Source organism: Tupaia chinensis, unplaced genomic scaffold (genome assembly GCF_000334495.1).
Source record: "Tupaia chinensis unplaced genomic scaffold, TupChi_1.0 Scaffold149383_1, whole genome shotgun sequence".
In the NCBI taxonomy this organism is placed as follows: domain Eukaryota; kingdom Metazoa; phylum Chordata; class Mammalia; order Scandentia; family Tupaiidae; genus Tupaia; species Tupaia belangeri.
Window position 1 is genome coordinate 2,961,265 of NW_006209227.1, and position 11,456 is coordinate 2,972,720.

The window sequence follows — 11,456 nt, forward strand, 5'->3', positions numbered from 1 at the left end:
AGGGACACAGGCTCGGCGATACCTTGGTACCTCCGCCGACATCCGTCTGTCTCGGATTTACTCGGCTTAGCCACTGTGCACTCCACCACTGCCACAACACTTTTCATTGTATCTACAATCTTCCTGAGGGTCACTTAAAAACGTTTCTCCTGGGGACCAGCAGTTGGCATAGTGGCTATGTCGCTGGATTCCCAGGTAGTCGACTACAGTTCGAGTTCCGGACCTGGTGGCTTAAATTCACACCGGGCACGTGTGCGTGCGTGCCCAAGATCCTGAGAGGAGAATGGAGGAGAAGGGATTGCAGCGTGGCCATCCCCCTGGGGGGTGATTTCTCACTTTCTCTGTCTGTCTGGTGAGCACATGTGCCCCACAGCAAAAACCTCTCCAAAAAAAACCCCAAAACACGTTCCTCCTACTTTAGGCCTTTATAAGTAGTGCTTCAATGAACAGCGCCTCGTCTCCTCACACATCCGTGCCGATTCCGCGGGGTAGAGGAGTGGGATTACTGGGCAGCACTGCACGGCCATCTCTTCCACTCCCAGACTGCTTCCCAGAGCCGCTGCACCAGCTTCCACTCCAGCTGGCCTGTGGGAGCTCTGAGCGTCTAGATGGCAGCGGGGTGGCAGCCCCTGCTCACCAGGGGCTGATGATTTTTGCTGGGCTTATTGGTTGCCTGGTCCTCCTCTGTCAACTGCCAGGTGGTGACCTCTGCCCTCCTCTATCGGGTCATCTCTGTGACTGCCATGCAGAAGCATGCCGTGTTGTTTGGCTGGCAATCCTGTTACGGTGCTGCGTGTGCTTTTCCCATTCGTGGCTGGTCTGCCCTTTCCTCAGGGTTCCCTCCCCTTGCTGAGAGGTGCGCTTAGTTTTACGTGATTACTATGTGAAACAAAAAGTTCTACAAAACTGTTGTAAACGTTTTACAAAACTTTGTTTGCTGAACACACGTTTTTACTTTAGGGGCCTGGTGATGGTGCAGTGAGTGGTAACACAACTGGACTCCCATGGGGAAGGCCCTGGGTTCATGTCCTGGCCTGCCTGCACAGAGCTGGCATGTGAGATCTTGGCCGGCTAGGACTCGGGGTGGACTGCAGCAGGAAGACCCTGTTAGGGATGCCTGTTTATCTCCTTCTCCTATACAAGAAGTGATCTGGAAAAAAGTTGCTTTTAATATAGCTAAAATGATTGATGTTTTACTTTTTTCCTCTTAAGGTGTGTGTGCTCACTGGAGAGATGGAGAGACAGTGAGAGGGAAAATGAGAATCACCCCCTGCCCCCAAAAGGGGCATGGCCACACCGTAGTCCTTTCTCCTCTATTCTTCTCCTGGGATCCTGGGCATGCATGCACACGTGCCCAGCGTGAGTTTCAAGCCACTGGGTCTGGGATTCAATCTGTAGTCAGCCACGTAGGAGTCCAGCGACACAATCACCCCAAGGTTTGTGTTTTTTGTTTCTTAAGAAACCCTTCTTAACCTGAGTCAAGGGTTTTTGTAAGTCTTTTCTTCTATAGGTTACAAGTGACTGCTTCTCACATGTAAGTCTTCAACCTGCGTTGACTATCGTATACGGTGTGGGCAGAGGCAGATACAGGTTGGCTGACCTTCATGAAAACGAAATCAAAATTCTGAAAGTAACCAGTCCTCCCTGCATCATTTACTGCACGATCCATCTTTAATGCTGCCTCAGACACCTGTCAGCTTCTCTCGTGCAGTGATCCTGACCTGGCCCCTCTGTCCCGTCCTTGTCGCCTGTCCCTGCCCTGGTCTACACGGTCACTCCAGCCGTGTAGTCAGTCCCACCCGTGGCCTTGCTGCTCTTTAAAGCTCTTAGCTCTGCAGTCTTCCGCTCTTACTGGGCAGCACTGCACGGCCATCTCTTCCACTCCCAGACTGCTTCCCAGAGCCGCTGCACCAGCTTCCACTCCAGCTGGCCTGTGGGAGCTCTGAGCGTCTAGATGGCAGCGGGGTGGCAGCCCCTGCTCACCAGGGGCTGATGATTTTTGCTGGGCTTATTGGTTGCCTGGTCCTCCTCTGTCAACTGCCAGGTGGTGACCTCTGCCCTCCTCTATCGGGTCATCTCTGTGACTGCCATGCAGAAGCATGCCGTGTTGTTTGGCTGGCAATCCTGTTACGGTGCTGCGTGTGCTTTTCCCATTCGTGGCTGGTCTGCCCTTTCCTCAGGGTTCCCTCCCCTTGCTGAGAGGTGCGCTTAGTTTTACGTGATTACTATGTGAAACAAAAAGTTCTACAAAACTGTTGTAAACGTTTTACAAAACTTTGTTTGCTGAACACACGTTTTTACTTTAGGGGCCTGGTGATGGTGCAGTGAGTGGTAACACAACTGGACTCCCATGGGGAAGGCCCTGGGTTCATGTCCTGGCCTGCCTGCACAGAGCTGGCATGTGAGATCTTGGCCGGCTAGGACTCGGGGTGGACTGCAGCAGGAAGACCCTGTTAGGGATGCCTGTTTATCTCCTTCTCCTATACAAGAAGTGATCTGGAAAAAAGTTGCTTTTAATATAGCTAAAATGATTGATGTTTTACTTTTTTCCTCTTAAGGTGTGTGTGCTCACTGGAGAGATGGAGAGACAGTGAGAGGGAAAATGAGAATCACCCCCTGCCCCCAAAAGGGGCATGGCCACACCGTAGTCCTTTCTCCTCTATTCTTCTCCTGGGATCCTGGGCATGCATGCACACGTGCCCAGCGTGAGTTTCAAGCCACTGGGTCTGGGATTCAATCTGTAGTCAGCCACGTAGGAGTCCAGCGACACAATCACCCCAAGGTTTGTGTTTTTTGTTTCTTAAGAAACCCTTCTTAACCTGAGTCAAGGGTTTTTGTAAGTCTTTTCTTCTATAGGTTACAAGTGACTGCTTCTCACATGTAAGTCTTCAACCTGCGTTGACTATCGTATACGGTGTGGGCAGAGGCAGATACAGGTTGGCTGACCTTCATGAAAACGAAATCAAAATTCTGAAAGTAACCAGTCCTCCCTGCATCATTTACTGCACGATCCATCTTTAATGCTGCCTCAGACACCTGTCAGCTTCTCTCGTGCAGTGATCCTGACCTGGCCCCTCTGTCCCGTCCTTGTCGCCTGTCCCTGCCCTGGTCTACACGGTCACTCCAGCCGTGTAGTCAGTCCCACCCGTGGCCTTGCTGCTCTTTAAAGCTCTTAGCTCTGCAGTTCCTGTGAACGTATTCTGTTTATTTCCTTTACTCTCGTCTACCCGGTCTCTCACTGGAATTACGCTCAATTTCCAGACTTGGGAAGAGCTGACACCTGTACTGTTGTGGGGCTTCCCTTCCAGGAGCCTGAGTTGAAGCTTCCTTTAATATTGCTTAGGATTTGTATAATATTCTCCAAAAAGGTCTTACAAGTCTTTTGTAGAATATATTCCTAGGCACCGTGCAGTTTTCTGTATATCGATCTTGGAACCTTTGGACCCTCTTGTCAGATCTAATAGTTTATCTGTGCAGTTTCTTGAATCTCCTGAATCTCTTGACATATGAAGTTTCACATTTTCCTTCTAAATTCGCTTTACCTCTCCTTGGATTTCTGCTGCTTACTGTCCTGTGCGGGGAGGAGGCGCAGCACTGCTGAAGGTGCTCTGAAGCTCTCATGACGTGTGCGGTTGGCTGTAGGTTTTGCTCACTACCTATACCAGGTGCAAGGTCCTTCTCATCCTATTCCTAGTTTGCTCTAAAACCTTTTTTATTTAAAAAAAAATTATTTTATTTACCATCATTAATTTTATTTATTTTAATTTGACCAGAGAGGGACAGAGTGAGAGAGAGATGGAAAGCAAGCTGCCAAGTCCAGGACTCGAATTGTGGTCGGCCATGTGGGAGTCCAGTGCTCTTTTTTTTTTTTTCTTTTTGAGGGGTTTTCGCTCTAGGGCATGTGCGCTCGCCAGACAGACAGAGAGAGACAGAGAGGCACCCCAGGGGTGATTTCTCCTCCATTCTCCTCTCGGGATCTTGGGCACACATGCACACGTGAGTTTTAAGCCATCGAGTCCGGGATGTGAACCACAGTCGACTACGTGGGAGTCCAGCGACATAGCCATTACGCTAACTGCTGGTCCCTCCAGTGCTCTTAAGCACCACACCATCTGCTGGCCCCATCCCTAAATTCTTTTAAAAATCATGAACTGGTATTGGATTTTTAATATCAATTTTTTTTTTGTAGAGGGTTTATTTTTATTTTATTTTTATTTTGCTATAGGGCATGTGTGCTCACCAGAAGACAGAGAGAGACAGAGAGAAAGTAAGAAATCATCCCCCATGGGGGATGGCCACGCTGCAATCCCTTCTCTTCCATTCTCCTCTAGGGATCTTGGGCATGCATGCATACGCACCCGGCGTGAGTTTAAGCCACCGGGTCTGGGACTTGAACCGCGGTCGACTAGATGGGAGTCCAGCGACATAGCCATTACACCAACTGCTGGTCCCTTAATATTAAATATTATCCTGTGCTGTCTTCCGGATCATCTGTTGAATTAGCCATGTTGTTTCCCCCACCCCCATTTTTTTTTAGGTTTTGCCATAGTGTGCGTGTGCTTGCTACAGAGTGACACAGACAGACAAAGGGAATGTGAGAAATCACCTCCTGGAAGGCATGGTCACACCGCCATCCCTTCTTCTGCATTTTCCTCTCGGGGTTTTGGGCATGCACGCACACATGCCTGATATGAGTTTTAGGCCACCAGCTCTAGGACTTGGACAGCAGTTAGGTCAGCCATGAGGGAGTCCAGTGCCTTAACCACACCATCTGCTGGCCCCTTTCTTCTCTAATTTGGCAGTGAGGTGTAGTGCAGAGTATTTATGTGTGTGTGTGTGTGTGTGTGTGTATTTATGTGTGTGTGTATGTGTGTATATATTATATATGTGTTTGTGTATATATATGTCTGTGCATGTGTGTATATATACCTGTGTATATGTGTGTGCACGTGTATATGTGTGTGTACATGTGTGTATATATGTGTATGTGTGTATATGCATGTATATGTATGTGTGTATGTGTGTATGTGTGTGCATATATATGTGTCTGTCTATACATCTGTGCCTGCATGTGTGTATATGTAACATACATGTGTGCATGTGTATATATGTGTTGGTATGTGTATATGTGTGTATGTGCGTATATGTGTGCATGTGTATATATGCATAACTTGTACATATAATGTATACATGTGTATATGTGTGAGTGTGTATATATGTGTGTGCATGAGTGTATATATAATACATGTGTGTGCTCTGCATGTTTATATGTGTGAGTGCATATATGCAAATGTATATATACAGATGTGCGGATGCATACATGTGTGCATGCAGGTATATGTGTACATATGTGTATATGTGTACACGTGCGTATATATGTGTGTATGCACAAGCATGCATGTGTGCACGTGCATACATGCATCTGCACACATGTATATACATATGCGTAACATGTGGGCATATGTACATATATGTATATGTGCGTGCATGTGTGTATTGTGTTTATGTATGTGTGTATGTGTATAGTGTGTGTATGTGTGTATGCATATGTGCATGCATGTTTGTGTGTATATATGTGCATGTGTATGTATACATATGTGTGTATGTATATATGTTTGTGTGTGTATATATATATAAATATGTTTTATCTATGATATATATCACATATACTATACATTACAATAAATACATATAAATTTACTAGAGGGTATGTGCACTTGCCATAGGGCGAGCGAGCGAGAGAGAGAAAGTGAGAGAAAGTGAGGAAGGAGGATGGCTACTCCACAATTCCTTCTCTGCCGTTTCTCTTTCTGGGATTCTGATCTTGCACACGCTCGCGCCTGGTATGTTTCTCAAGCTGCTGGGTCTGGGACTTGACTCGCACAGTCAGCCATGTGGGGTCAGCCATCTTAACCACCACACCACCAGCTGGTCCATAACATATTCTTAGCATCGCCATTCTTGCATTCTTGGAAAAACTGACTTAACTACCATATACTGGGTTGCTGGAAAAGTCATGTGTACTTTTTTCTATGCAGAAATACATCATGGCTCTTCCGGTGAGCCATAGTAGTAGTGCTTTTTAAAATGCACCTGCTAGCTGGTATTTCATTTGTGGTCACAGTGACGGTGACCTAAGTTTTCTCTTGCTGTCCTTGGCAGCTCGGTATGGCGTTTCTACTGGCTTCATGAAAGAGCTGACTTCCCCCCATCTTTACACACCCTCTGAAACAACGTATATGAATAGGACTATCTATGTCTCGGAGACCTGGTAAAACTTCTCTTGAATCATCTGATACCATGTCTTGTAGAAGCTGTGAACTGCTGTTCGAAAACTTACCTTTATGCCAATAATATCACCATCTTTCAAGTAATAAGGCGCCCCTTGCAAATTATCTTGCTGCTTCTTCTTTTTCCTCTTGGTAATTTGCTGGTTCTAAAGGAAAATAATATCTAAATAAACAAAACTTAACTTCTACCTAAATTCCCTATCACCATGTATAACTGAGTAACCTACTCGTTATGCCCTCAGCCCCAATTTCTGAGAAAGCTTTGTGCAACTTTACCCAGCTAGATATCGGAAGCCACTCAAACTTCTCAGGAAAGTATTTGGCAATTTCAATTTTCTCCACAGGCAGAGAACAGAGATCGGCCACTTTCTGCCGCAGGGAGCTGGCAGTCCAGCCTCGGGCAGTGTCCCACACCAGGTCCGTGGCCGGGCCATAGGCTCTCTCACCCGGGATGCGCACCTGTGTCCTCAGCAGGATGTCCTGGGGACTGCACAGAAAAGTCAAATGTCAGACTCAGAGCAACTGAAATGAAAAGTGCCTGGGATCTGTTGGGGCCAGATGAATGGAACTTTCCCGCCGGCATCCTCTGGCTTTTACAGACTAGGAGAGATTTCCTTCGGTCCTGTAGGCTGCCAGGAAACCCTCACTGCCCTTTGCTTTCCTTCCGTCTCGATTAACAGCAGAGGCAGAGAGCCCACCCCAAGTCTGTAGCAGAGCCTGGGGTGAGGCTGGCTGGAGGGACCTTCCCGGGTAAGGCAAGGAGGGAAAGGGTGGCCAGGAAAGGGTGGGAGAGGTCCGGTGTCACTGAGGTGTCAAGCCATGGGGACCCCTAGGGAATGCCAGCTCCAGAGCCAGACTGCGGAAGCTGGCAGGAAGAGAGCGGGGTTGAGGCTGACAGGCACTTGTTCTGAGGTGCCATGAAGCCGAGTTACTGTGAGGCGGCCAGGGAGAGGAATCCGAGGCCAGACACGCAGAGGAGGTGAGGACGCATGGCCGCAGCTAAGGGAGCAGGAGAACCTTCTCGGGAAAGTCCCGGTGGGAGGGAGGGGAAGGCTCAGAGAGTGGGGAGTACTGAGACTGGGAGACAGATGTGGAGCAGGACCACGTGAGGACCGGAAGGTGGGGGGAATGGCTGGCTGACAGCGAGTCTGGGGAGCCGTGCTGCTGTGACCCGGGCGCTCCCAAAGAGGCCAGTGAGATACGAGATGTGAGGAGGGGATCACCTGCAGGGAAGGGGACCTGGGAGGATGTGGGCCTGGCTAAGAGCGAGGGGGCGAGGGGCAGGCTGCACACAGAGGGTTCTGGAGATGGCTCCTGGGCGGGGCGGTCCCCATGCCACGAGGCCAGAGAGTGGGACTCTCTGTGTTGCGTGAGATGGGCTTCAAGTGCCCGACCCCAGGCGCATCCTTCTAGACTCAGTCTGTTCAAGTTGTGAGATGACTTAGAAGCGGTGGAAAAACTACTCCATGATTAAGTTGTGGAACCTGGGAGAGACGAACTCCCCAATGCGGTAACTCATGTGTGCAGGGAACCTCACGGTGCAGGGGAGTGCCTTACCCCAAGTGTTCTTCCTCCTGCAGGGGCTCTAAGCAGACCGCAGGCCTCTGTCCTAGTCTATAGTCCCTGATGAGTGAAACAAAATATCAAGTGACATTTCACTTAATGTTTTCATCCACTGTTTGCTGACTTTCAGCTTTAAAGGATTGCTTTTTGACTCCAGGGTGAACACACTTGGGCTTCAGCTTTGGGAAAGGGGAGAGCCTCAAGTACTTGCTGTGGCGACGGCTGAGTTCTGGGCCAGTCCCTGCTGAAAAAAAAAACCAGTCCCTGCTGAGCGGGGTTCAGCTCTTACAGGCCCATGTCAAAAAATCTTCCTCTGTTCAGCCCAGGTCTCGCTGTTTGGAGTGGTAATCAGAACCAAGGTGGAGGAACCCTCAGGACTGCTTTTTCGCAAAGGAAATGAACAACTAAGTCCAGCCCCAGAGATGCTCCCCGGGGTCAGAGCTGTGGGGAGAGCACCTGCTGGACCGCACTTCTGAGTGAGCAACGCTCTCCCCAGCTCCCACTTCACCCGAAGACCTTGATGCACGAAAAAGTCAGGCCCTGGAGCATAAAAAATTCACAAACGCTACTGTCATGCTTCATGTAGAAAACTAAAGTTCTCCCAGACCTGAATGGATTATAAAAAGCTGACGTCATCTAACTATTGACAAATGTGGGGTTCCCATCAGCCGCCTTCTGTTACCATCCAGCCAGGAGCCGGTTCCCGCACTGCTATCCCACTGCCCGGCCCTGCGTGGCAGAGGGCAGGGAGGGCTGTGAGTTCCCCAGGAAGCCTACCTGAGCTGCTGCCGGTCGGCTCGGAGAAGCCTGCCTAGGCGCGTATTCTCCACCGTCCATGCTCTGAGGAAGGCCGGGGACGGAGCGCCGAACTCTGAGAGAGAGGGCAAGGTCATGGCCTAGGGAAGAAACAGCCATTTCGGAAGTGGTCTTTAGAAGTGCTCTTAAAACCTGTCTTAGAGAACAGACAACACCAGAAAAGCACTGCTCAATGACATCAGGGGTGGGCCCCCCAGGGGTAAGACACATCTCTTAAATTAATCCTGAGTGCTTTCCGCTTTCCTCCCCACTGAGATCAGTCTGAGAAATAAGTGAAACTTTATCTTCTATATCTAAGCCTAAAACTAATTTTTCATCATTGCATTTTAAAAAATGAAACTCTATGGGCCAGCCAGGTGGCGTGGTGGTGAAGGGGCTGATCCCACATGGCTGACTGTGGCTGAGGCCTGGGCCTTGAAAAACAGACTGTGTGTGTGTGTGTGTGTGTGTGTGTGTGTGTGTGTAACATCCCCCGAGGGGAGTGGAGAATAAGGATGTGCGACACAGTCATCGTCTCTAGGGGATGGTTTCTCTCTCTCTCTCTTCTAATCTCTCTCTCTCTGGTGAGGGCACACACCCTATAGCAAAACTATATAGAAAAAGAAAAAAAAAAAGACTTTCTAGACCAAACGTCTCCCAGGTCTGCTTCCCACATGCAGAGTCCACGCGAATTGAAGCGAGGACCCAGCTCCCACTGCCCTCGGCAGACGCAGTTCTTCAGCAGCGTCGGCTCTGCCACCAAGATCCGCACTTCCGATCTAAGATTTCATTAGGCACGGCTCTGATCAGCAGGCCCCGAGCTGCTTGTTCTAACTCCACAGCGACAGGTACTCTATGCACCTATTTACATGTAAGTTGAAGCATATAAAGTTGCCAATGTTCATCCATTTTTGACCTAAAAAATAACAAGTTTGCTATCTTTCAACCTAATACAAGGAGGAAATGCCTTCCCACTTGTTCCCATGAGCATCGGCCCTTTGCTTGTTCTCGAGGAAGGTTATTTCTCACAGTGCGGACACACGATAGCCACCCCGAGGGTGGCTGCTCAAACATGCCCCGTGTCTTCCTTTAAGAGAAAGGTGTCCATGTCAGTGCGAGGGCAGCAGAGTGCTTCTTTGACATTCGTGTTGGGATCTGCCTTCCTACTTGGGCAAAGCCTTCCTTCTCTGAAGGTTAACCAGGTCTGGCTTAGCCCCCTGAGCTCCTGGGAAACCGATGACCTAGCCCCTCACTGACGACATTTAGCAGTGGATCACAGTGGGACGGAATGATGTAAGTAGAGGGTAGAGTAAATGCTTCACGAATGGTTCAAGAAACCATGTTTCCCTAAAAAATAAAAATGAACATAAGCTTCAAGTCACTGAGGGCAGATCTGAAGAAAAGCACAGCATGCCTGTCAGTGTAGGCGGTGAGGGCCAGAGGGCGGCTGGCAGGGACAGACACCAGGAGCTGTGGCCAGCGGCGGGCTGCCTGCAGGTACTTACCACTGAACATGGCATAGAACAAATGCCATATCAGAACAGACTGTAATTGAGGGAAAAGGAGACAGAAGAATCCATTAATATCTCACTGGGGAAGCTGCATCACCGTAAAGCACAATGCAGAGAGGAGTCTGACCTGAGACTTGAGATCGGCCAGGGAGGCGACGTCCGCGATCTCCACGTCTCCCAGGTAGAGGAGAGGCTCCCCGGGAGGCCCGCCTCCAGGAGCGCCTTCAAGAGGACAGAGCTGGGTGTTTGAGAGGAGCTGGAAACTTCTCATCTCATCTTCCCAAAACACACTGCCACGTTCTACTACTGAAAATAGGCTTTTAAAAAAAATACGTAGAGGGTTTCTTTTCCCCTTAGGGCATGTGTGCTTGTCGGAGAGAGACAGACACAGTTAGAGGAAACGTGAGAAATCACCACCCCAAGGGCATGGCCCTGCCCCAATCCCTTCTCCATTCTCCTCCCAGGAGATCTTGGGCATGTGCACACGTGTGCCTGGGGTGATTTTCATGCTTGCCACCGGGTCCAGGACTTGAACCACGGTCACCCATGTGGGAGTCCAGCAATATAGCCACCATCTGCAGGCCATCTGCTGGTCCTGGGAACAGGCTTATTGAAACCCCGTTGGGAATGGAATCTACGGACTGGTGGTTAAGGTGCTGGTCCCCCACGTGGTTTGAGTCTTGGACCCAGCAGCTTGAGAAACGTGGGATGCACGTGCACGGGGGAGAGACGGGGGCAGGACCATGGCATGATCGAGCTCCAGAGGCCTCTCTTCTCTCGCTCCTTCCTGGTGAGTGCACACACCCTCTGGCAATACGTAAGTGAAAGCTGGTACTAGATTTGAAATGCAGAATGTTTTCACTCATTTCTACTTTAATGAAATGTCTCTGCTTATTGCGGAGCACACTGCTGAAACATAATCAGAAATTATAGATATATTATAAATTTAGTGAAAATGCTCTCTTCCTCAGTGGTTTTGGCACTATGCAAAAGACACTTTCAGGAAATCCTAAAGAATGAAACCTACTGCCTGTTTATTATGATACAGGGTAATACCAAAAAGTGAACCTTCATATTTACTTGTTCTGTAAAACATGCTGATTAAACATGCTTTTAAGTCTGTGCCCAGGAACCAGCAGCAGGTGGCGTGGTAGTTAAGGCGCTAGACTCCCACATGGCTGAAGTTGGCCTGAGTCCTGGGTCCCACAGCTTGCAAATGATGCTGGGCGTGTTGCATGTGTGCCCCAAATCCCAAGAGACTGGAGGAGAAGGGATTGTGGTGGGGTGGCCATTCCTG

At 49.2% G+C, this 11,456-nt stretch overlaps 1 protein-coding gene across 6 annotated transcripts in view; it reads right to left on the minus strand.

The window, feature by feature from the left end:
* Nucleotides 1-11,456, minus strand: part of USP40 (ubiquitin specific peptidase 40) — a 102,240-nt gene that overhangs the window by 4,795 nt on the left and 85,989 nt on the right. For 5 of the 6 annotated variants that reach the window (XM_014585253.1, XM_014585252.1, XM_006171153.2 and 2 more), the window contains 5 exons: nucleotides 10,287-10,381; nucleotides 8,631-8,749; nucleotides 7,848-7,913; nucleotides 6,567-6,777; nucleotides 6,341-6,436 (listed from right to left, as the gene is read on the minus strand). In XM_014585253.1, the coding sequence (XP_014440739.1) occupies nucleotides 6,341-6,436; nucleotides 6,567-6,777; nucleotides 7,848-7,913; nucleotides 8,631-8,749; nucleotides 10,287-10,381 (587 nt within the window). Of the gene's footprint in view, nucleotides 1-6,340; nucleotides 6,437-6,566; nucleotides 6,778-7,847; nucleotides 7,914-8,630; nucleotides 8,750-10,153; nucleotides 10,194-10,286; nucleotides 10,382-11,456 lie in introns of those variants that run through there. The other variant, XR_001369898.2, reaches the window with a different exon arrangement.